This window comes from Cyprinus carpio, chromosome B2 (assembly GCF_018340385.1).
Source record: "Cyprinus carpio isolate SPL01 chromosome B2, ASM1834038v1, whole genome shotgun sequence".
Lineage (NCBI taxonomy): Eukaryota > Metazoa > Chordata > Actinopteri > Cypriniformes > Cyprinidae > Cyprinus > Cyprinus carpio.
The window spans coordinates 12,554,882-12,582,001 of NC_056598.1; the positions used below are offsets into that span (position 1 = coordinate 12,554,882).

The 27,120-nt window shown below is 37.8% G+C and overlaps 1 protein-coding gene across 1 annotated transcript in view; it reads right to left on the reverse strand.

Moving 5' to 3' along the window:
• LOC109094854 (phospholipid phosphatase-related protein type 5-like) overlaps positions 1–27,120 on the reverse strand; it is a 31,479-nt gene extending 4,359 nt beyond the window's left edge. The window contains exons 1-5 of the mRNA XM_042718059.1: positions 26,553–27,120; positions 19,042–19,174; positions 13,887–14,137; positions 10,775–10,951; positions 1,748–1,882 (exon numbers count right to left, since the gene is read on the reverse strand). Of these exons, the coding sequence (XP_042573993.1) occupies positions 1,748–1,882; positions 10,775–10,951; positions 13,887–14,137; positions 19,042–19,174; positions 26,553–26,756 (900 nt within the window). The 5' untranslated portion in view covers positions 26,757–27,120. The remainder of the gene's footprint in view (positions 1–1,747; positions 1,883–10,774; positions 10,952–13,886; positions 14,138–19,041; positions 19,175–26,552) is intronic.

The following is a 27,120-nucleotide window of genomic DNA, read 5'->3' on the forward strand; positions in this document are numbered from 1 at the left end:
TGTTAAAGCTCATTTAAAATTTACTGCACCACATTTAGATGAGCCTGTGAAAAACTGGGAGAATATAGTCTGGTCAGATGAGACAGAAATTGTACACTTTGGATGCCATAATACACACCATGTTTGGAGGTCAAATGGCACTGCACATCACCCTAAAGCATCACGGTGTAGCACTGGCAAAATTCATATAATTGAAGGAAGGATGAATGAAAAAATGTACAGAGTCATTCTTGATAAAAAATCTGCTGCCATCTACCAAGATGATGAAGATAAAACAAGGGTGGACATTCCAGCGAGACAACAATCCCAAACACACAGCCAAGGAAACTCTCATTTGATTTCAGAGAAAGAAAGTAAAGCTAGAAGAGCCCCATGGAACCTTCAAGATTTAAAGACTTTGTGGAAGAATGGGCCAAAATCACACCTGAGCAATGTATGTGACTAGTTTCTCCATATAGGAGGCATCTTGAAGCTGTCATTACAAACCAAGGCTTTGATACGAAGTATTAAATAAATTTCAGTAAGTGTGTTCAATACTTTTTCCCAGGGTTATTCCATTTCATTACATATAACTTAATTTCTGAACATATTTTATTGGTTTTCTTTGTATGGATGGATTACTTGGGTTGTTACCGACATCTGGTGAAAATTTCATGTCAACAGCACCTTTAGAAATATATTTACTAAGAAAAATGGTGATGTGTTCAATACTTATTTTACCTGCTATATATTAGAGTTAAGACCCTTCACACCAAGAACGATAACTATGATACTATAATGTTCAAATAATCATTCTAATTTTATGAGAATTTAAAAGTCCACACCACAGCTATCATGATAATGACACAGAGGAACAATATTGCTAGAATCACTTCCAGAAAAAGACTGGAATTATTATTTTTTCCAGCTGATGAATGAAAAATATATATATATTGGCAGTCAATCAGAATCCATCACATTTAACTTGCAAAAAGTTACTGCAGCACATGCTTAAATAACAAAGGACCTTAGCCTTTTATAGTTATTACAGTATTTTTTACAGTTATTGTTGTTGGTGTGAACAGGGCTTAATATTTAAAAGTTATGTTCACACCAAGACGAATATTCAGTGCAAAATCCAGTGCGTTAAAGATTTTAATTCTAATCTCTTCTATTCCATCACGCTGTGGAGAAAACTGGCCAACCAATCGGATTAATGCTTCTGGTCACATGTCAGGAGCCTCTGCTGTTACATAAAACTATGACTTGATGTCATTCATGGATGGACTATTTTGCTAAGTGAAAGTGAATATCAGAGAAAGAAACCAGAAGTGGCTGTCTTGTGTTGTTATACTCTTGTATTTGGTGTTGTTTGATAAACACCACAGCGAATACAAAAATCTACACTGCTGACTGAAAACATCAATTGCTAAAAGTGGGCCGAATTTTTGTACCACACATTCATTATTGATGTAAACAGGCCTTAATACACTGCAAAAAAAAAAAATGACTTTGAAAATTTTCTGAGAAATTCTTAGTAAATTTACAGGTAAGAAACACATGTACTGTAATTAAACAATGAATAGGAAGTAGAAATACTGAAAAAGTATTTTTCTTGTAAAACTCTAATAATCTTTATTTACATCTTTCAAAAATATTTTAGGGTGTACAGTTTATAATGTAATTTTAGACAAAAAACTGGTCACAATAACAGGGTGTTTTAGTGTAAAGTACATTCTAGTGTACATGAATGCTTGTGGTTAAATACCTGGGACGCTATGTATTTCTCCATAGTGTGCTCCATCCTGGGCTGAGTGATCATGGGACCACTGGACACACTCTCCTCCGGCGGTATCTCACTCAGTAAGGGCTTCCCTTTGAAATTTTTCACCACACACACCACCTAACACAAGACGTGCCCGTAGGGAAAACAAAAGGAAAGAGGGAAGTTTTACACCTCTGAAAGGCTTTTTGTAGCACACATACATAGCTTCTCAGGCTGTAAATTATGATTTATATAAGTCTTAAAAGGGCAAAGATGCTCGCATGACTTGTTGCCCAAAGTAAAAAGGCTCTGTGCTCTTTTGGGAAGAGGAAACATGCGTTCATGTCCTGGAGGAAATTCATCCATTATCAGACCAAAATGAATACTTTCAATGAGACACTACAGGCAATGCTCTGCCTCTGCAAGACTGCAGTATAACGCAAGGGAGGGTTTCAGAGGACATCTCAGGGCGTTCTCCACTCATGGAGCCCTTAGTTGAACTAAACAGATGGATGAATTAATTTTCTGCACTATGTGTGCTGCCCTTACCATTTTATAACTGTATGCAGCAGGGCTCAACAATAAAGATGATGCTGGGCCATGTCTGAGAGGCTCTGTTGCTTGTGTTAGAGTGTTGCATTGTCATTGTCTTTTGTTTGTTGATTATCTATGTGTTTTTATGCTTAATAAATGAAATCATTTTTGTTATTTTTCTGATGTACAGAACACTATTGTCCAATAGTGCTTATGTAACGTCCATTTGGCTGATATAGCTGTGGTTTTATCACAACAGAAAGAATGACTGGTAACACTTTACTTGAAGCATTTATATTAAATGCATTATAAATCTGGTTTTAATGCATTAATTATATTTTATAATGCACCTTGTAATGTGCCTAATTATAACCACAGTTGTAAAGTATAATGCATTAAACCATGCATTATACTAACACACACACACACACACAAAAATATTATAATGCATTTTAACTTTGGTTACAATTATTTATGAACAATATTATGAATTACAACATACATTATGAATGCAATATACATACAGGCTTTAAGTAAACCGTTACTGAATGACTTGTGATAGACTCAGTATCAGTTGTAGTATCAATTGAAAATGTTATCAGAAATGCTTTGTACCACATGCACTGTTTTCCAGAAAAGGTGATTAGGAATTTATAGCTGTCATGAAGATAAAGTGTAGCTTTTTGTCAGGATATGTACTGTTTAATAAAATAATCAATTACGCAACGACTCTTACTGCAGGTTACATTGAAATGTGGTGGAGAGAAGTTTCATAAGTGAGTCATTGTATCATTCGCTAAAACAATTTATTTAAAACACTGATTAATTCAGGAACAAAGTAACCAGGTGCATTCAAAATCTCATACTTTCCTACTTTATATTATGCAAAAAAAAAACAGTATGTGAGCCAAGTACCCTGCTGAAAAATCCAGTATAAACCAGCATGGATTCCAAGCTGGTCCATGCTGGATAGTGCTGGTATAGTGCTGGTCCAGGGTGGTTTATGCTGGTTAGTGCTGGTATAGTGCTGGTCCAGGCTGGTTTATGCTAGCATAGTGCTGGTTTAGGCTGGTTCATGCTGGTATAGTTCTGGTCCAGGCTGGCTTACCAGCATGTTCATGCTGTTCTCAAGCAAAATGGAGCTGGTGATGCTGGTCCACCAGCATGGTCTTGCAGGGTTGAGTGTCAGTAGGCCAGCTGTCTGTATGCAAGTTGTGTTTCAGGGACAAACAGTTTTTGCTTGCATATTTCTCTATTAAACACATTAATGATGTAAAGGAAAAACAATATAAGGTTAAAAGATATTATTTATTGAATTACATGATAACTTGGTCATTTCTTGTGCTCCCTCTTTTGAAAGTAGAGCTGGAAATAATAAGAGCTCTTTCAATGGGACAGTTAATAACAACTTGATAACAAAAGTTAAAAAATGAAAGTTGTTGTTTTTAAAGACTTTAACACTTATCTGGGAAGTCACATATGTCCAAATCTAATTGTCAGACACTGATTTGAAAAAGCGCACATAGTAAAAGGTATGTCAGTGCAGTCAGGATCATGAAATATTGTTGAAAAATAGTGATAGCTTCCACTTTCAGCAATTAATGAAACAGAGTTAATTCAACCAAAGTCAATGGCCAAGTGCCTAACTAAAGGGAACACCATATGAAACCATGACACCATGTACCATGTGAAATAATTAAAGCCAATCTGGTTTGCAATAAGTGAATATGGTATTTCTATTTTTGCAGTTTAATAATCCTCTGGTGAGATTTTGATTTCATCTATGGCTGTGTTAAGTCAAATCATGTCACCTTTATTTATATAGCGCTTTTAACAATACAGATTGTCTTAAAGCAGCTTTTCAGTATTAAATAGGAAAATAGTGTGTCAATAATGCAAAAAGGACAATAGTAAACACTCAATAGTCAGTTAAAAGCAGTTCACCATTGAATTCAGTGATGTCATCATCATGTGTGCCTGTGTGGCTGCAAGTCAGTTGTAGTTGTTGTGTTTCTGCTCACCACTTCACTTTTTCTGTTCTTGCTGTTCAGCTTATCCTTAGTGATTCTGCTTGTTAACCGCAGGTGTCATCACTAAGTGAATCTTCATTATTTCACTAACTACAACACTGCCTCAGTGTTACTTTTACTCTCTATAGATCAGGGCCATATGAAAACTGAGCAGTGTTTGTTTAACCCTGGGTATTTTACTGTGTAATCATACAACATGCGTTTTTCTATATAAAATAATTATTATATTATTATTAATAACAATTATATTAAAATTAATTTGGAAAATTGTCTTGTTCTTTAACTACAAACACAAACAAATTTCAAAAGAAACTTGAAAGAAAGTTGTGGTCTTGCTGGGATAATACCAACACCCAAAAGACAACAAATGCTGGTCCACCAGCACACTAGCATCCCAAGCTGGTCCCAGTATGCAAAGCATAATTCTGCTGGTCCACCAGCACACCTGCTTACCGTGCTGGGATCCACCAAACCAGCAATCAGCATCCCGTGCTGGGATCCAGCAAACCAGCATCCCATGCTGGGGACCAGCAAACCAGCAACTAACATCCTATTCTGGGTTCCAGCAACCAGCATCCCATGCTGGGATCCAGTATGCAAAACATAACTTATGCTGGTGACCAGCAATGCTGTTTTTTTCAGCAGGGTAGTATGTCCGAATTGACAGTATTCATAAAACAATAGGCAGTAGTAAGTACTCAGATGAGTTACTACTTCCAGCAAGACTCTTAAGTGCACATCCGATATACACTTTACCTTCCCATGAGGCCACTGAAGAGGATTTATGAATGACAGTAAAGTGACAGAGTCGACTCTCATAGGTCACATGACAATGACAGCATGGTGAATGTATAGTATGATACTATGTATTACATTATTTTTAACACCAAGTAATTGCTTATTTAAATAAAGGACCTACTCATAGACTATGTGATTTCAGACATAGCTATCTTTTAGAGTCATTGAATCATTTATTCCAATTTGAACACTAATTCATTAAAGTGTTCACCCAAAAATATAAACTACCCCATGATTTACTCACCCTCAAGGCATCCTAGGTGTATATGACTTTCTTCTTTCAGACAAATCCATTCGGAGTTATATTAAAAAATGTCCTGGCTTTTCCAAGCTTTATAATGGCAGTGAGCGGTAGTTATTTTCAAGTTCAAAAGAAGTCCAATAAAGCGTATCCCTCCATAATAAAAAGTGCCTTACATGGCTCCAGGGGGTGAATAAAGGCCTCCTGTAGCAAATATATGCGTTTTTGTATGAAAAAATCCATATTTAAAATGTTATAAACAGTAATCTCTAGCTTGCATTAACTGTTGTACACGCGTTCACAATAGAACGCTGTTCAGGTGGATGATGTAGAACATCATCATAGCGCAAGGGTGGCATCTCCAGTCCTGGAGAGCCGCAGCCCTGCAGAGTTCAGCTCCAACCCTAATTAAAACTCACCTTCCTGTAGCTTTCTAGTAACCCTTCAGACCTTAATTAGCTTGATCAGGTGTGTTTGATTAGGGTTGAAGCAAAACTCTGCAGGGCTGCGGCTCTCCAGGGCTGACGTTCGTCACCCCTGGCATAGCGTCAGCCCCAGTGAGAATATGCTAGTCTCGTGTGAACCAACATTTGTTCACAGGAGCAAAGGAAGCAATCCTATATGCTATAGCATAGGAAAACCAGTCTCCTCTTGGCTTATATTGAAATCCTCTGACATTTTGACATCTTACGTCATCCGCCCAGAATGGCATTCTATTATGAACGCATGTACGACAGTTAATGCAAGCTAGAGATTGATGTTTATAATGTTTCCCCTTCAGGAACTCGAGCTGCATTGAAAAGCTATGGGAATGCCTTCGGCTTGATATATTTCATGCAGTTGTGTATTTATGTTATTCCAAAAGTTCCCAAGTAAATGTAAATCTAGAGAAATTCCCATTTTAAATAATGACTCGTTCCTTGACATTGTCGCCTTTCAATGTCATAATATCTGCACTATCCTCAGTTCCCTTTCAAGGAAACTTCGAACTGCATCCTCTAGGGGTCGCTATGGGGAATGCCTCGTCGTGACCCGTGTCTGAAGCATACATTGAAAAAACACCAACAAGTTGGCCGACAACAGCCCTTGATGTCACTACCGGTGCGACTATAGATAAATAGGAGCTGGGAGAACACGTCATTCTCTTCTTCGTCTTCATTGACCGTTTTGTTTGAAGCGTACAGCATCTAGGAGTGCATGTTTCTCGCCAGAGGCTTTGCTCTGATACCTGCAGTTCACACGGCTCGCATTCTGTGGTGTGTAGTGAAGAGCAAGCGCAAGCATTCAGCTCTCAAGGGAATTGGATTCGCTCTGCTGAGCTCATTGTGATGCATTCGCGAGACTCTGAGGGGATGTGAGTATTTCACTATTTACCAGAGTTTGTAGCAACATTTGCATGAGTGCGTTCGCCTGTTGTGGGAATATCGATGCATACGCGGTAGCAGTTTTTGCTCGCGCTTGATTCCTGTGGTAATCTAGCGAGTGGGCGGAGCGTGTTTAGCTCCCACGGGAGCTGAATGCATGCTGCCCATTGTGTCGCGGTGAGAACATGTAAAGGATCTGACGGGAAATTTCTCCCTATCAGTAATTTCCTTTTGTTTATGCTGCACATTATCATCCGCATCCACAGATTCCAGCATACTAGTTATGCCAACTTCGAGGGGATGCGTGAGAATGGTTATGAGAAGATGCCACCTGTTAAGGAGAAGATGCCATGCTATCTCTCCATGGGGGAAGCATCTTCTCTTAAGATGTAAGTCTATTAAGACTTCCTCCTTGCAAAGCAAGTACTAGCAAAACGTTTAGAGGATGTGTGCATCCATGTCATCGTTATTTGATACCCGATGACACACACAATCTCGGCGTTGGTTGTTTGGGCTAAAAGCACGCACGCAATGTCCTTGAGGGGGCAATTTGCGTGCATTTGTGTGCGTTATCTTTCTGGCCATAGCCCTCCAACTCAGGTGAGCCTTCCATTTCTTCCTGATCTCCATACAGAGATTAAGTAGTAATGGAAGAGGCCGTTTTTCTTGCGCAACCAACGATTCCAGCATACGAGTATGCAATATCGAGGTGATCAGGATGAGGTAGCTGAGTTGCGCGGCCCTGGCAGATATCGGGAAGAAAGTAAGGCTTTCTTCTCATGCTCCAGTCTCGCCTTGCAAATTTTTCGAGATGTTCAGGGAGGTGAAAGCGCACTCAGCGGCCTTCAATCCAAACTATCCGAAACAAACAACAAGCGCTACTCTATACCAACGGTTCTCAATTCCAGTCCTCGCTCCCCCAACTCTGCATATTTTGCACGTCTCTCTTTGTTAACACACCTGATTCAGATAACCAGCTCGTTAGAAGTGAGCTCCGTGCATGAACTGTGTTCCCATTGACATTGTCCCTACACAGTGTTCATTGCTCCCTACTCCCTAAGCAGGGGAAAACTGTTGAAGTTTACTTCACTTCCGAATATTCATTCACGGATTTGCGCTGTGCAACGTCTTCACACACTGGCAAGTGGGACATTATATACCTCTGTAGATAAATACAATTTAAATTCACGTCTTGCACACTTCAATGGACTTTCAATGGAACATATACGTTCGCTTCGAACTGGAATCATAGCGGAATATCCTGTGATGTCCACTTCGCAGGGCACTTAGGTTCGAACAGAACAAAGGTCTGAAGCGATAAGAGAAACATACAAAATGTACAGAGCAGGGGGGCATGAGGACTGGAATTAAGAACCGCTGCTCTACACTGCTCAGAACTCATGTTTACATTTTATGTGACATAGTTTCTTCAAGCGGAAGCTGAGGATAGTGCATGTCATTGATAGGCGACAATGTCCAAGGACAAGTCATTATTTAAAACTGGAATTTCTCTAGATTTACAAATCCTTTTGGAATAACATAAATATACACCTGCATGAAATATATCACACTGTGCAAGCGATTTTTGAATATTTTATTATGAAATTCTTACATATCGTGTCCTTAAGGAACAAAACAAGTGACTATCTGTGTCTGAAATAACAGGTAGTAGGTACTATAAATGATGAAGAACTTACTTTTTTGATAAGTTGTGCACTTCAGAATCACTGTGGAAGTAGCAGGTAATCTGGCTAATTCAAGCGGGGTTCAAAACAGCATTTCGACATGGGAGGCTGGCCTGTGTTACATTTGCGTCTACTATAAATTCAAACATACTCCTCTTTTCACTCCTCTGCTATATAGTAACCAAGTATGTACAGTATATCCTGTTGCTGCAATAGTCTTTATAAGTGCGTCGCTGAATCATTTACTCAATCAATTCATTCAAAACATTGATTCATTTAAAACCAGAAAAAGTGACTACATTTATGTTTGAATCATTAAATAATTTAATCTAATTTACTTTAATTACACGACTGTGTATTGCTCAGAGACATGTTCTGCTTTGGTCTTATTTGGAACAATTTCCTCAACAGATGAACTTCTGATACTAAAATTCTGTACAACAGCCTTCTTCCATATATGATATTGCTATAATATGTTTTGTTGACACATATAAAGCTAAGATAAAATCTGAACATTAACAGGAAAAAAGACTACTTATTGTTGAGCCCTGAACTAAACTCCTTTGCAAAACAAACTTGTAAGGAATCAGGAGACAACCATTTGCAAGATTATTGCAATAAAGCACAAACTGTTGTTCCCCTTTACTGCCTCCTGATGATAAGATTTTGTCTGACCATGAGTTCAATGGCTATATACACCTTTCTCCCTCCACCCCCTCCCTCAAACAATCCTAACAACAGAAATAGGTCAGTGCATATCTCATACAGTATGACTACAGCACCACAGAAAATAAAACAGCCACGCTTCCACAAAGTCACTCACAATGCTGTTATGCCTAATGTGAGGCAAGCAGGCATGAGCTGATGTGTGACCTTTCTCTAGGCTCACATTGGGTTTCTCATCTTCACTGTTCACTCTTTATATAACAGTGTGCCCAGCACAGCACAAACAGTGTTTTGTTGAAGAGGAAGCTACACATGTGCCCAATCCTGTGCCCTGACCTAATTACCTAGCTATATGTCACATTTCTTCTTCAGTATAAAATATTACTTCATGATTCATGTTTTTTTTTTCATATAAATAACACACATAGAATACTTACTGAAAAACACATCTGAAACCTTTTGTCTTAGTATGCAGGCATGTGCAGGGGGTGATGGGCAAAAGTCAAACCAGCATGAGATAAGCACTTTGCTGCTATGTGGCTTCTTTAAATTTAAGATGTCTTGAGGGCAACTCAGTGCCGCAGATCCCTCCAAACTCCCTCCCCAAAGATACAATGTGTACTATAAAAATATGTACAGTAAAGCACTTTCAAGTCTTTGAGGCATTTAAACAGAAATTTCTAAATTGCTAAATTATTCAGTACTATGATGTTTGTTGTTTATAATTTGTCTAAATCAGGTGTTTTCAAACTTTTGATGTTCCCCACTTCCCCAACAATGCTTAGACATGTCTGCCTGATAGGTAAAGTTACATGAGACCAGATTGAACAGGAGTTGCAACACATTATTTTAGTTTTTATTTTAGTATGTCTCATCATTGGTGACTTCAGAGGCACTTAGATTTGTGCACATCACATTATATAACCTTTATAGAACTTCGTTTGCATGTTTTATGATTCACTAAATGAGAAAACTCAAAAGGAACAATGTTGCATAATACTGTACATTATCCATGTTACATACAATACACTACTGTTCAAATGTTTGGGGTCAGTACTTTAAAAAATAATAATACTTTTATTCAGCAAGGATGTGATAAATTGATCAAAAGTGACAGTAAAAATCCTGTCGAACAGTTCCTGCAAGAATATTAAGCAGCACAACTTTCAACATTGACAATAATAATAATAATAATAATAATAAATATTTCTTGGGCACAAAATCAGCATATTAGAATGATTTCTATAGGATTGTGTGATACTGAAGACTGCAGTAATGACTGCTAAAAAAATTCAGTTTTGCCATCACAGAAATAATTTATATTTTAAAATATATTATTATAGAAAATAGTTATTTTAAATTGTTATAATATTTCACAATATTACTGTTTTTACTAGATTTTTGATCAAATAAATGCAGCTACAAGAGACTTCTTTCAAAAAATATTTTAAAAATCGTACCCATCCTAAACATTTTAACGATAACCTATAGCCTAATCTGATGTATAGTCTGTACTGCTATAACTAAACATAATATGATTAAAAGAATCCTCACAAAATAAGTACAAACAGTTAATTAAAATCACTCAATACTTGCATAAATATTCAATAAGATCAGCAACTGAATTTCTAAGTGTGCATATTCATGTAAGTATGCATATGAACTGCATATGCATACTTACTATTAGTGTGTGTTCTCAAAAGTGACCTCACCATAAATACAGCAATGGCTCCTCCTATGATGAAGCCAGCAATGACATCAGACCAGTGGTTGCGGAACTCCACCACTCGATTAATCCCAGTTAGAAAGGCCAGACACATGAGCCCCAGAGAGAGCACCGGCTTGGCCAGCCGTGTGCCTTTGGCCTTCACAGAGCATGTGATGTACATCTGAGGAAAAACAGAGCACTCTGTAATACATCTTCATCCTAACCACTGTGTAAACACTTTCATAGCTCATTCATTCCCTGCTCACATGTGGGCATGTTTGTCTGAAAACACAGGTTTCAATTTAATTGTTTAAACAGTGGCTTTCACTATAATAAATGGCACGCTAACATGCACCCATTACTCTGATCAGTGAATGTAAACATTTGAATGTGTCTGATGCTGATAAATTTCCATGGTTCAGCTACATCGTTTCATTTATCCAAGACATTGGCATTGACTGGAAGGGTGGCATTTGAAGGCTAGTCTGGTGGTATTTGAAGACAACCTGCTTTGCTTTTGTCCTGAATCAAGCCTTAGGGGAGAGAGGGAAGGTGGGGTAGTCTGGCATTCATCTCACTGTGAGGATTTGATCAAGAACAACTATTAATGTCTTGAGCAAGACGCAACAGGAGCATTCAGACAGATGTCCTCTTCATTCTACCAAGCTTCCTTATAATCCTGAGGAAGCTCGCATTTTATAGGTCTAGGAATACATTGATTAAAATGATGGCCGATGAGATACGCTTAATAATTCTTTCCATGTTATGACCAATTAACAATAAATTATCAATGTTATAATTTTATACTAAACAGGTTAAAAACAAAACACTAAAACCTCAAATCAACCATGTTTTAGGCTTCACGACATTATAATATACAGTGTTGAAATTGATATTTAGATGAGCTAAATATCACACTTAACAGTTTTACTAAACTATTAGTGGTGTTTTTAGAGATTAACTATGTGAGTGTTAGATGATGACAAAGATTATACATAAGCATGTGCAATTAAATAATAATTGAAAAATTCAAATATGTAACAAGTGAATAAACATTAGCAGGGTTTCTGCCAATCTAATGATGTTAAAATTAAGAGTTTAGACGTTTTTTTAGACCAAGTAAAGAAAACATTATCATCTTCAAACAAACTTCTTATAACATCATCTCATATTCAAACAAAAATATTCAGACCTTTTTAAGACCTGCAGATACCCTGACATTACTCATTCTTATCGTACTCAAAACACATTTTTGAGGGCAAAAGCAGATATGAATATCTGTTTAATTGAACTTGGCAGATTTTTTTTTTTTTTTTATCTGAATGTGAGCTAGATGCAAAACTTTGTCAGTGTTCTGACATATTTTAGAGGTTTTGAATACTTTTGTGCTACACTTGACAAAGAGAACAGGAAATTGGATTGGAACTAAGGAGAATGAGTAAATAGTGACAGAATTTTGATTTTCAGGTAAAGTGCTATTTTGATATTCCATCACAGGCCAACTGAGGCAATTAAGTAACAGAGCAGCCCTTAGGCATCTAGATCTATTGATTCTCCTCCTCTCCTCTAACTATATGACACAATGCCATTTGGATATGACAGATGAAAGTTTTTTCTGTCCATAGGGAAGTTATTCATTTTATTATTGTCATAGGACCCATTAAATTAATCTCTAGAAGAGCCATTTGGATTTTTTTACCATCTGTCTTGAGGCTGTTAGCATTAAAACATGCCTACTCGGAATTTATCCATTTCTGATTTATTTAATGACTGGAGTCATGCTAAGTAGTTAACTTGATTGGCATGATTAAGGTTTCAAGGTTGCTAAGAGAAACATGTACTTATATTATTCTTATTTATTTATTTCCATGTCTTGATATACTGTAGACATATCTGGCATTGCACAAACATGTGATGCTTGCTGTGTACATAAACTTGCGACATTGCCTAACATCTAATGGGTCTAATATTGTATGATTTTGATCTCAGGACTTTTAGATGCATTTCTACAAAGCTTTGGACTGCATTAAATTAGTCGTGCTAAGTCATGCTCCTGGAGGGCCAATTGGAGGGCAGAGTTTAGTTCCGATACCTGCATGTAAGTAAGTTAGTAATCCTTGATAAGCTAATACAGGCTTGTTTAGTTGGGGTTGGAGATAAAATCTGCAGGACACTGGCCCTCCAGGAGCAGGAATGGACACCCCTGTATTAAATCTTACAGATCACCCCAGATGTTAACATGATCGAGAATCAGAGAGCGAGGTAAAGCAACTTAAAAACCTCGGGAGAACTGATGGAAAATGAAAATCAATTTTCTGTGTCCAAAATGAGTGCTGTGTAGCTGGGTCAGGCCTTGAAGTCTTTGGACTTCAAGAATAAATGGAAAATGGCTTTTTATGCTTATAAAAAGTGGTAACATTAAGAAAAGAAAAAAGAAAAAAAAAACATGTTATGAAACCTAATTCATGCCTGGATCAATACCATAGCATGGTTAAAAGGCTTCTCTTATTCGAATTTGAAGGCGTGTTGGAGCAAAATCCTTTTATGCTCTTTTTAAAATCTTAAATCGGACAACAATTTTATAAGATAAGCATAATCACAAGTATAATCAAGTGAATAATCCGTTATGTAGAGACTAAATATTAAGAAGGACACAATGCCCTCAGGCATTAAAGATACTGTGCTTTTATAAACTCTACCCAGCACTACTTGCAAAAGCTATGCATATGCTTTAGAAAGCGGTCAAAGTATATTATTTATTGACTTCATACATCATAATACATTACATTAAGCTTTTTAATTATTGTTTTATTTTTCTCTGAGCTCTTCTTATAATGTTAGATTAGTCATAATTTAGTTTTAAATAATCAGTTTCCACCTTCTATCTGACCCGTATCTACAGTACATGCAGTTTTTCCCCCCCGATTTAACTTGTTCATAAACAGCCTTATTAACTGCAAGATTTTAAACCACAATGCACGTAGCTTTGGATCAGGTTTGCTTTTAAGTTTTTTTTTTTTTTTTTTTGCTGTTTAGGGTAAAAAATGAATTTCAATGAATCAAAAACCACTGAGTATGACCCGTCTCTTTCTTTTGTGTATGCCAAGTTTACTCACTGCAACATAAAGAGCCGCATAAACACTGATGGCCGCCTCTTTGGATGGGAACGATTTGCGAGCATGTAAGATATCATCCTCATTGCCCGTGCAGGCTTCCTGTTGGCTGATGAAACGCACCACCTGTTGGCACCCCAGTGCTGTGTAGTTCGGTTTGCACACCGTCAGGAAGTATGGAGAAAGATTTCCTGTTACCGCCTGTCCTGCATTTACAAAGATGTCTGTGGCAAAGAGGCCAAATGCGTACACACCTGGTGGAACACAAAGACACAATATTTTATTTTTTTTGACATATGCTCCTTCAGAAATTATTCTAATATGCTGATTTGGTGCTCAAGAAGCATTTATTATTATTATAAGTATTGAAAAGTTGTGCTGCTTAAAATTATTATGGGAACTGTGATACATTTTGTTCAGTATTATGTTTCAGGGTGAATAAAAACTTCAGCATTTGTTTGAAATATAAATCTTTTTTAACATTATAAATGTATTTACTGTCACTTTTGATTAATTTTTTGCATGCTTGCTGAATAAATTTCCTCCAAAATTAAAAAAAAAAATTCTTACTGACCTCAAACTTCTGAACATTAGTGTGAATATTGGTGGGATGATTAATTGCACCTTATTTTTTCATAATTAATGTAACACGTAAAAAAAGGCAACTAATCCTGAAAAGCTCAGTGATGACAAACTGTAATCACATCATGGAAAATGACAGCCCATTCAGTGAAGTGAAGTGACGTGACATTCAGCCAAGTATGGTGACCCATACTCAGAATTCGTGCTCTGCATTTAACCCATCCGAAGTGCACACACACAGAGCAGTGAACACACACACACACTGTGAACACACACCCGGAGCAGTGGGCAGCCATTTTTATGCTGCGGCGCCCGGGGAGCAGTTGGGGGTTCGATGCCTTGCTCAAGGGCACCTAAGTCATGGTATTGAAGGTGGAGAGAGAACTGTACATGCACTCCCCCCACCCACAATTCCTGCCGGCCCGAGACTCGAACTCACAACCCTTCGATTGGGAGTCCAACTCACTAACCATTAGGCCACGACTTCCCCACTAAGGTTGTGATTGGTGATTATTAGTATTTATACAACCAGAATATTAGGCACAAAAGCAGATTAATGGTACTCAAATCTTAATGTAAGCGTGGGCAGCTTTGTCACATTGAATGTTGTCTATGAGCAAAGCTTGGAGAAGCAGCAGACTGAAACTAGTTTACAATGAGTGCTACCGCTGTCAGTATACTCTCACAGCTCCTCCATCGGCCCCCACATTAACAAGCTTATTCATTATGCTCCAGAGGACTCCATCTTTTAAGCAGAAAACTAATGTGGTGCAGCACTGAACTTCAGTTGAGATGTTCTCACAACACAATTCAAGTGTAATCATATGGTTCGTAAAACTAAATGATTGCACACTTAAATCGGAAGTGATATGAGCAGCATAACAGACAAGCCAGTGAATTTACTGTGCAGGAATAATGCAGAAACTATACAACATCTCTCTAACACTTACAGCATTAGTACAATTACAGTGTTTGTTTCAGTATGAACTTGTTAAAGGTTCATGCTCAGGACACTGGTTTTATTTAAAATTCATCTTTTTGTAGGCTGGTTGTCTTTTAAAAGCTAGATTGTGGAAAATGGAGCAAACTACCGCAATCTGGAATACTTTACTAAAACTATACAATAATGGTTTGCAACTGCAGTTCAGATACGCAAATCAGTTCTTTTGCATGTTTAATGTACAGGTCCTTCTCAAAAAATTAGCATATTGTGAAAAAGTTCATTATTTTCCATAATGTAATGATAAAAATTAAACTTTCATATATTTAGATTCATTGCACACCAACTGAAATATTTCAGGTCTTTTATTGTTTTAATACTGATGATTTTGGCATGCAGCTCATGAAAACCCAAAATTCCAAAAATCTAAAAAAATTAGCATATCATGAAAAGGTTCTCTAAACGAGCTATTAACCTAATCATCTGAATCAACTAATTAACTCTAAACACCAGCAAAAGATTCCTGAGGCTTTTAAAAACTCCCAGCCTGGTTCATTACTCAAAACCGCAATCATGGGTAAGACTGCCGACCTGACACCCTTAAGCGAGAGGGTAAGACACAGAAAGAAATTTCTGAACGAATAGGCTGTTCCCAGAGTGCTGTATCAAGGCACCTCAGTGGGAAGTCTGTGGGAAGGAAAAAGTGTGGCAAAAAACGCTGCACAACGAGAAGAGGTGACCGGACCCTGAGGAAGATTGTGGAGAAGGACCGATTCCAGACCTTGGGGGACCTGCGGAAGCAGTGGACTGAGTCTGGAGTAGAAACATCCAGAGCCACCGTGCACAGGCGTGTGCTTTTGAACCAGAAACAGCGGCAGAAGCGCCTGACATGGGCTACAGAGAAGCAGCACTGGACTGTTGCTCAGTGGTCCAAAGTACTTTTTTCGGATGAAAGCAAATTTTGCATGTCATTCGGAAATCAAGGTGCCAGAGTCTGGAGGAAGACTGGGGAGAAGGAAATGCCAAAATGCCTGAAGTCCAGTGTCAAGTACCCACAGTCAGTGATGGTCTGGGGTGCCATGTCAGCTGCTGGTGTTGGTCCACTGTGTTTTATCAAGGGCAGGGTCAATGCAGCTAGCTATCAGGAGATTTTGGAGCACTTCATGCTTCCATCTGCTGAAAAGCTTTATGGAGATGAAGATTTCGTTTTTCAGCACGACCTGGCACCTGCTCACAGTGCCAAAACCACTGGTAAATGGTTTACTGACCATGGTATTACTGTGCTCAATTGGCCTGCCAACTCTCCTGACCTGAACCCCATAGAGAATCTGTGGGATATTGTGAAGAGAAAGTTGAGAGACGCAAGACCCAACACTCTGGATGAGCTTAAGGCCGCTATCGAAGCATCCTGGGCCTCCATAAACACCTCAGCAGTGCCACAGGCTGATTGCCTCCATGCCACGCCGCATTGAAGCAGTCATTTCTGCAAAAGGATTCCCGACCAAGTATTGAGTGCATAACTGAACATAATTATTTGAAGGTTGACTTTTTTTGTATTAAAAACACTTTTCTTTTTATTGGTCGGATGAAATATGCTAATTTTTTGAGATAGGAATTTTGGGTTTGCATGAGCTGTATGCCAAAATCATCAGTATTAAAACAATAAAAGACCTGAAATATTTCAGTTGGTGTGCAATGAATCTAAAATATATGAAAGTTTAATTTTTATCATTACATTATGGAAAATAAGGAACTTTTTCACAATATGCTAATTTTTTGAGAAGGACCTGTATAATGTTACTGTCAAAACTAATGTCATGTTCAATAGAAGATGCTAAGAAAAATAAATGACATTAAATACACTCTTTACCTTCTATACACAAGTTTTGTGTGATTGTCTTGAAAAGAATGGCTATTTCTTAACTACACTGCGTTCCAAATTATTATGCAAGTGACATATCAATAGGATTTTGCAGTAAAATAAAGAGTCAGATTTTTGTTTGTGTTGTTTTTCACATCTTTTTAGATAACTGGTATCAATCTCAGACAGGTTCGGTCAATAGTTTGCCAGGTCTTCTTAGGTAAATGGAAACCCTACTTAAAAGGTATACTCCATCCCAAAATGAAAGTTTTGTCATTATGCACTTACCCCCATGTCGTTCCAAACCTGTAAAAGCTTTGTTCGTCTTCGGAAAACAATTTAAGTTATTTTGGATGAAAACCGGTAGGCTTGAGACTGTCCCATAGACTGCCAAATAAATAACAGTCAAGGTCCAGGAAAGTATGAAAAGCATCGTCACAATAGTCCATCTGCCATCAGTGATTCAATCATAACATTATGAAGTGACAAGAATACTTTTTGTACACGAAGAAAAGAAAAATAACGACTTTATTCAACAATTCCTCTTCTCTGTGTCTCTCCAAATCAGCGTAGCACCAGTTTGGCAATTCTGAGCTGCACGCAGATGGCGTATGATCTTCTGTATCAGCCGCGCCACAAGGATTCGTGTATTCGTCGATTTTTTATGTGTATTTACGCTTTGGTTTGAAAGCAAACTATGCATCGGCGCTGCGCGGCTGACACAGAAGAGTGGAGGCCATCTGCGTAAAGCGTTTCAGTCCATGCTAACCAAACCTCACAAAGAGAAACCTGCACAGTGGCTGTAGAAAAACATGAAGACTTGTTTTTAAATAGTTTTATTTACTTATGAATGCTGCAGTACAGTGGATGGTTCAGATAAATGGATAGTTGATGAATGACAATCCTATTCCAATGAGACTGCAACATAAGCAAGGAGGCGGTGGGTGATGATTTGGGTTGGAATATTGGGAAGTGAGATGTAAGGTCATTTTAGGGTGTCAAAATGACTTCTGCAAGATATGTGGAGTTTATAACTGACCATTTTCTGTTGTGGTATAAAATGAAGAATAGTGTTCTCAGAAATAAAAGGATTTTCATGTAGGACAACACACTATCCCGTGCTGCATAAACACCATTGTGCTAAACAGTTTGAAAATGTGTTTCTACAGCCACTGTGACCAAACCTGTCTAAGATTGATACCAGTTATCTAAAACAATGTGAAAAACAACACAAACAAAAATCTGACTCTTTATATTTGTACCAAAATCCTATTGATATGTCACTTGCATAATAATTTGGAATGCAGTATAGAAAAAAATCACCGACTGGTTGAGATGTTTTCCGGGTGGTGAGTGATTGCAATTCAAGTGTTTAAGAAAAGTAAATGTAAAACCTATTTTCTTGATTTTGCCAGATTATATGATTGTTAAAAAGACATTAATTAAAATGTAATGTGGCTACGCTTCCTTATAGCATCTACTGGATTTATGGGAGTTAATATCTGTTCTGGTCTGATTTCAGGGGAAAGGAATATCCCATATTTTTCCCCCTCAACTCCTCTCTGCAGCAGAAATATTATAAATAATTTAAAAGAATGCTTTGACATGAACCATGAGTGTATCGTCTGCCCCACACAAGAAACTTGCAAGTACTGTATGTGCGTCTGACATCTCGATTTGCCTTTCTTCTGCTGCAGGCACAGATGCACAAGGAAAGGAAAAAGTCTAAATCTACATTTGCCCTAATTAGTGCGCTTCCATCTGTGAAGACATACCAAGAAAGCGAAATGTCCTTCGGACCAGAGGGTTTAGGTAACAACAGTCGCCCATCACAATGATCTTCTCTCGGTTGTCTAGATCCTCAGAGACATACTGCAGCAAGAAGAGTATGGACTCTGTCACTGTAATCTGCAGACAAAACAGCAACAAAAATCAAATAAGAGGCTTTTAATGGTACATTTTGTTTGTAGATACTCTCTCTTCTCTGCTTTTGCCTTGATCTTTACTTAGAATAAAGATCTAAATGAAGCTAAAATCTAATTCTCTAGGCTTGAAGACAAAATCAGGCTGTATTTCAGATATTTGTAACACTGGAACACACATAAAGACCAATTCATGAACACAATGGAAATGATTAGAGGTTGATTTTGTGCCAGCCAGGTGCCAGTTCCCAGCAAGGTCTTGAACTTGATTTTGCCAAACTGGCAGGGTGCACCGGGGTCAAAAGAAGCATGAAAAAACCACTCGCAATTAGTGCTGGATGGGTTTGAAAGAATAAAGTTGTAGAAGGCTATGGGGGTTTTGTGATAACTTGCTATAAATTGGTTCAGTTCATTTTATAAGCAACCATTCAAATGGCTTGCGTCAATATCAAATGCACTGAATCCTGGAGGGCCAAATTTATGGTGAACAAGAAGCTATGGCATAAATTAAAGAATGCTGCACTATAAAAACAACCCAGACATACTGATAAAATTAATCTTCTGTGGGGAGAGATGGTCCAAAATTGGTCAAAAGTCTTTTAAGCAGCTACACAATACATTTGGTGAAGATTTTGCTGATAAAGGAGGAACTACAAGTTACCAAATTCAGAGTTTGACTTACTTTCTCCATTTGGCTGTGAATGTTTTCAAGAAAATACAAATTACTAAAAGGTTTCACTTAATTACTCGAAAGATTTTAGCATGGTAACGGTTATGACAATGTTAATGTATTTGGTCTTGGCTGAGATTTGCTACGTTGCTTCTGATGTTGGTTATTGCTGCTGCTGCAAAGCAAGTACAGGAACCTGCTACTTCCAATACATACGCCAGTGTGATGCTGTGAGTATTTAAGACTGCTGCTGCACAAGTAGCATTTATAATAACTTGTAGCAGATCAATACAGGTGGAGCTGGGGAAGGTGAAGGGTTTCAGAGGAACTTTCATGTGCCGTATGACCACCTAGACCATACATATAACAAATAAATTATTCTTTTTCCAAAGCATTGCTTGAATTGTGAATGTAGCCGCTCCAGGAAGGCATTAAGACCAAGCGGAATCTTGTGGGACTCTGGGACTCGTGTTTTGATTTTGGTTGAATGCAAAGACGTGATTATTGATCGCAAGCACAACATCCAGCTAGAAAACATACTATTTACCTTTTACTATTTGCAATAGTTGGACTGAGGAAGTTGGAATAACTTTCCTTTAAAGGTGCCATAGAATGCAAAAATCACTTTTATAAGGTGATTGAACATAGTTGTGTGACCGCAGTGTGTGAAAACAACCAGCCTATAACAGTAAAAATCCACTCACTCATTGTTTTATAGCAGTTTTTATAGCAGATCAAGACTATGACGTCATACTCTGTGAAAGTCCTGCCCATTTGTGACACTCTCTGCCCTGTTAGCATATACACAGCCCTGAGTGAGAAGCAGTGGTCCGCCATTTATGTTTTCTTGCTGTAGCTGCTGGAGATACAATGTCAACGCCAAAGAGCCATTAAAAGTGTCGTGTGTTGGGATGCATCAACGAGCATAGGAGTCTGCATAGACTGCTGAGGACACAGTGGTTACATTTCATTTTCGAAGGAAATGTCCTGGGAAAAAAACAGAAAAGTCCTATATGTTTGTGCTAACATTTTACGGCAGACTGCCTCACAAACGAGGGTTAGATCAGCGCAGGAGTTGTGCAAAGATTGCTTCTGAAAGAGGGATAGATACCAACACTTTGTGTGCAAACGTCCAGATTCCAGACAAAGTAAGCATCACGCATCATATTTTGTTTTCCAAAAGAGATTCTTGGCTCTCAGTAAAGCTAATGTTGCTAAGGCTACCACTGTCTCTGCCTGTTTTCACTAACGCTGCCTTCACGTGCTACCAGAATGTTTGTAAATAGGAATGTGGTAGTTAAAAATTGCATTTGGAAGCAATGTGAGGATCAGTAACACATTCATCAACAGTTAAACCGTAACACTAGTATGCCCGTGAGCATGAGCTCTTGAAGCTCCGCACTCTTCTGAGAAGAGAGGCGGGAGCATCAGCTCATTTTCATTTAAAGGGGACATACACAAAAACAGCAATTTTTGACTCATACCCTAAAAGTGGCCATTTCAACAAACTATAAAAAATTATCTTCAGGTTATTTTGAGATAAAACTTCACACACACACACTCTGAGGACATCAGAGAATACAAACAAATATTGTATCAATGCATTCTATGGCACCTTTAACTGTGGAAGCTTCAAATTCTGTCTATGAGTTTAAAACTAAATTGAAATTGTATTTTGTTACTGGCTTTTTAAACTTTGTATGTAAAATTATCTTTTGAGTTTACTGATGTTATTCTTTTTACTGTTTCTTATTTTATTTGTACAGCACTATGGTCAACTGCTGTTGTGTTTATCTCTGCTTAATAAATACAAATACAAAAACCTGAGGGAAGGTGTCTTTCAGTATTGTAAGTTAATGTTGTTAAACAGAGAAACAAAATCATGCATTTTTAAAATGTCTATAACTTCTAGCGCATTATAAGAAGAGTGGGAAGGAGCCCTTTTAGGGGTGAGTGACATTTAATTTTATTTGCTGGGCTGTTGCTGATTTGTAAGATTATTACTCGAAAATATTGTTTTTATTGTTTTGTCTTGATAATATAATTTTTTGCCTCCTATGGCTTTATGTAAAAAAAAAAAAAAAAAAAAAAGAAAGAGTGACGTGACAAACAGCCAAGTATGGTGACCCATACTCAGAATTCGTGCCTGCATTTAACCCATCCAAGTGCACACAAACAGCAGTGAACACACACACACACTGTGAACACACACCCAGAGCAGTGGGCAGCCATTTATGCTGCGGCGCCCGGGGAGCAGTTGGGAGGTCGGTGCCTTGCTCAAGGGCACCTCGTGGTATTGCCGGCCCGAGACTCATACCCACAACCTTAGGGTTAGGAGTCAAACTCTCTATTTCACAAGTATATCGTGCACATCTTTATACAGTGTTTGATTGCATTTAGGCTATGTGCATTTTCTGTTTTCTTGCTACATATACCAACCTCATAAAATGCAAAACAGGTTGCCCGTTTGCACCTTTTGTATTACGTCACTTAGGATAAAAGTGTCGGCAACTAACCGGTTCACAGCATGTGAAGACTTCAGCTGCAGAAGAGCCTGGCGCCCTTATTCCAATACTTTTACCAATGTGAAAAAACACAGGAAGTGACAGGTGAACTTGTGAACTCTTGAGCCAACTCAGCAGTGCAGCAAACTCCAGGTTTACAACATCAGTGATATCTCAATATTAGCATGGCTGAGCGAGCTGTTGAAGTGGGAAACCTACACCAAGAGTCTGAGGATTTATCACGTTGACATCACCTGTTAGTACTGCAGAATTAATCTCTGTTCTTTATTGATTAAATATGAGGTATGTACAGCTCAAAAAGACAAACTGCACTGATTAAATGTAGAAACTTTGAACTGGAAAGTTAGAGGCGTTATATAAATCATCCAAGACCCATATTACAGAATAGAACATTTGTTATTTTTGTTTACTTCACTTTCAAGACACATTCCTTTATATATAAACTGGCAAACTCTGAGATTTATGAATATACTTTTTCAGAATTAATGATAAATATGGTCTGATCTGTCAATGAACACGAGACAACAAATACTTTCACGACTTGTACAAAAATAATTCTTATGCATTTTGGGACTGTGAATGTGGATTGGCATGACTCACTTTTCAATTCTAACAGACATCATGCCATCGTGGCCCATAATTGTCAAAAGGCCAAACCCGATGAGTGAGACGCTTTCTCTTACTGGCATATGGGCTCTCCAAAAGTTCTTTAATTTATTTTTTTATTTGTTTTCATATTCATATTTAATATGAAGAACGTGAGATGCAGCCCCAAGGAAGAATTCTATTAATCTGCTTTCTGCCTCCAACTCCACATGGCCTGGAGTCAAGTCAGTCTCATCCTTTATCGGGCATTCCACAAGTAAATAAAAAAAGAAGTTTTAACTACAACACACCTGTGTTAAGCAGATTTACCATTTACCGTAATACATAAAAATGTTTTATATTTTTACAGGATTTTTATATTTGAAAATCTGTGGCATTAAAAGTTTTTAAAACCCCTGGTCTAGTGTTCGATTTATGCAAGAGCTCTGGCACAGATAGCAATTAGTATGAAAGCAATTCATTCCAATTTATAATCCATCCTAACATATAATTTGCATCTTTGCATGCTTTCTGTCACAATTATAGTATAATACATCTTTCATAGTTGTTTGTTTCCGAATGAATAGCGGAGGCAGAGGGAGGGTGGTGGATCATTCTCAGGTTCAGAACAAGTATTATAAAAGCCTCAAGGGCAGTTCAAGCTTTAGAAAGTGTTCAAATTATATTTCTTGTTTTTTGTGGTTGGTCACATTTAAATTGGGAAGAGTAGTCTGAGTCGAATCCTATTATAACAGCTAAAACTCTCTGTCTGGCAGGTTTCACATCTGTCTGGAACAATCGCCAAAGGTCAGTCAGTGCAACTGCAGTGATGAATCCATTCGGTTTGCTCAAGAATCTTCTACACTGACAGTTAAAAAGGGTGAAAAATGGTGTGTCATTTAAAACTGGGTAGGTACATAGGTAAAAGCACACTGAAAAATGATCGTGGCTTTGGCAGGTCAGCAGCATATAAGTGCTCTGAACGAACATATAACCACTATCGTACAAGAGATCGGGCTGTTTGGTTTCAATATTTTAATGAAAGCTGAATGCTTGATGCCAGCGATACCACTGGTCGGTAGGCACACACTGTATCAGAAATGACATGGAAAGCTATTGTACGTTTGCTAAGTGCTTCTCCACAAAGACAGCTGACTTAGGGGCTATTCACACAGAATGTGTTTTTCCATTATACTTCACTACTTTTCCATAGCTTTGTAAACATGCACCAGACAAGATGGACATCTTTTGACTGTTGTGCTTGCAACTTGAGTAAGAATTATGATGGGAAAAGTCAAGTTATTACAAAACTGAAAATTCTGAAACAAAAAGTTTTTTTGTGTGTGTGTGTGTGTGTGTGGAGGGGGGGTAGTAATGTAAAAAAGTAGTAATGCAACTCCTGATAAACTCCAGTCATCATTAATTGTAATTGCATGGAGAAAAAAAAAACCTAAACCTTTCTTCCTTTGTATTCCACAGAAGAAAGTCAGTCACACAGTTTAAAATAGCATGAGGGTAAGAAATACACTTGCATTAAAGTCTCAGATTTTGTAAACGTATCAGTTGCCTTGTCAGAAATGCCCAAGTTCAGCATGCCAGGAATATTTGGAACTAACACTGTATAAGCCTGCACTTCTAGATGATATCTGACCTTTACTGTCCTCCGCAGAGCATGTTGGAGGCCAGATCAAAGTTTTCACTCCACTCTTTTCTCAAAAGTGATGCTTTCAGCAAATGGGTGATAATAATAGTAGTTTGGGGGGTGAATTTGTGTGGCCTTAATATAAGGCCAGGAAGAGTGTATTCAGATCGATTGAGCAAATCCATTGGAATTCTTATGAGAGATGAGAGCAGGGAGGCTCTGTGGTGATCCTGGTGCTCTTTAATTGATCCTTGGAGCTGCCAATATCTTGCTCATCATAAATTCTCTTTTAATATACTGTAGGCACAGAAAGCTAGAGCCTAGAGCCAAAAAGTGACTTCTCAAAGACAGATCCCGACATTCACTGTGGCCAACCTAGCAAACACTAACCAATGGTGCCCTGCGGATGCAGGCTTTTCAAATCTGTCATATCTCATTTCTTCATTTCTTTTGCATAGCAATTATATTAAATAAGATGAAAATTGAGAATTTTGCATGTTTCGTGTTCACACAAAGTAATCTTGTGTCACCTCTAGAGTTTCATAAGAGATCCCAACAATATAACAAACCCTCCTTAAAGTTAAGGATTTCATCATGAACATTTTTCATAAAAACCAACACCTCTTGAACCATGCTGTTATTTTTAAAACTATTCTCTTATTAAGTGTCAACAACTGTTTCCTTTGTTTTCTATTTTTTGCATCTGAGGTACACTATCATTCAAAAGTCTGGGGTCTATATTTATTTTTATTTATTTATTATGTTTTTGAGAGACATTTATTTTGTTCACCAAATCTTTTATTTTTATTTTATTTTTACCAAAAATACAGTAAGACATTAATATTCTGAAATATTTTAATATATTTACAGTGGTGGCCAGAATTATAAGAACACTTGGCATTTTTAAGAGGTTTCAGTTGTTTTTGTTGAATTGGCCATTACAATACCCATAAAACGAACTATTGCCTGAACTACCTGTGATGGAAGGAATCTGCCAGAACATTGAAAATGATGGACTGGCCCCTCAAAGACCAGACCTCAGCCCCATAGAGCAAATTTGGGGCGAGTTTGAAAATAAACTAGGCAAATCTATCATATATTCAAAAGAAAGCCTTTGGCTTGAGTTGCAGAAGGCTTGGAATAACATTAGTGCTGAAGTTCTCAGGAGATATATTGACATGCCAGAGAGATGTGCTGCTGTAATTGCTGCAAAAGGTGGACATATCAAATGTAAAAGTGGATAAAAACAGTACGACTCACTTCTAGTGTGTCAAATGATTAATCACGATTAATTGTTTGACAGCACTACTCACTTCATCTGATAGTTGTGCTCAGTGCAACCATCTGCATTATGAATATTATGAAATTAACTCTAAAAGGGTCAATATTTTCAGATCTATCAGGTGTTCTTATAATTTTGGCCACCACTGTAAAAACATAATGTATTCCTCTTCAGTCTCGCATGATCCTTCAGAAATCATTCTAATATGCTGTTTAAGAAACTTTTTTTATTATTATTATTATTTTCAATTCTGAGATACAGTAGGGTTGTGCTGCTTCTAATATTTTTGTAGAAATCATGGGTTCATTTTCTGAATTCTTAATGATTGGAAAATACAAAAGTACAGTATCTGTTTAAAAGAAACTTTTTTTTTGTAACATTATAAATGTTTACTGACACCTTTAGTCAAATGAAGGCATCCTTGCTGAATAAAAACAATAATTCCTTTAAGATCGATAGATAAATAGATTCTTCTGTGTATAATTATTTCTTTCAATTATTGTTATTAACTTTGCAGGCAGGATGACTATGAGACTCTATCCACCAGGACAATACAATTCACAAGCTGATTAACATTATGCTATTATATAAATAAAGAACCACAACCAGCATGCACTGCTTATTCTAAACTCATTTAACCTTCAATAGACACTAACTCACCACGAGTGCAGGGACCCCTGCGACCACCGCGTACAGGATGGCTGGCGGGATCGCACTGGACTCCTCTGGTCCGAGATAGGGCTTCGTATAGGCATTATCATGACAGAAAAATCCCTGGATGTGCACGCTGAAAGTATCGGTGTACTCAAAGTAGTATGCCAGCATGACAGTCCCTGCCATGATCACCAGCTGAAAGTAAAGCATTGTGGATAAGGGTTAAACAGAAAAGACCAATCCCGGGAAAGGGGTGAAGGGTCTTCGGTCTCCTACGATAGGATTGGCATGATTTCCTCTTATTCCACTGTCACTCCTCGTAAAAAAATCCGCAAGAAATAGGAGCGTATTGTGTCAGCGACAGTCTGAGCGATGTAAAGTGCGTTGTAGTCTGTGAGAATGAACTGGGCAGCCGCACGCGCTGTAGGCGTGCCTCAATTTAATAAGTGATGGGATGCCTGCAAGCATGGACTTGAACTGTTTTATCTTGCAATATTATCGAATATCGAGTACTTCAGTTCGTGCTCCTTTAAGACTCCAAATATGTCGTAGTTTTTTTCTCGAAGTCTCACTT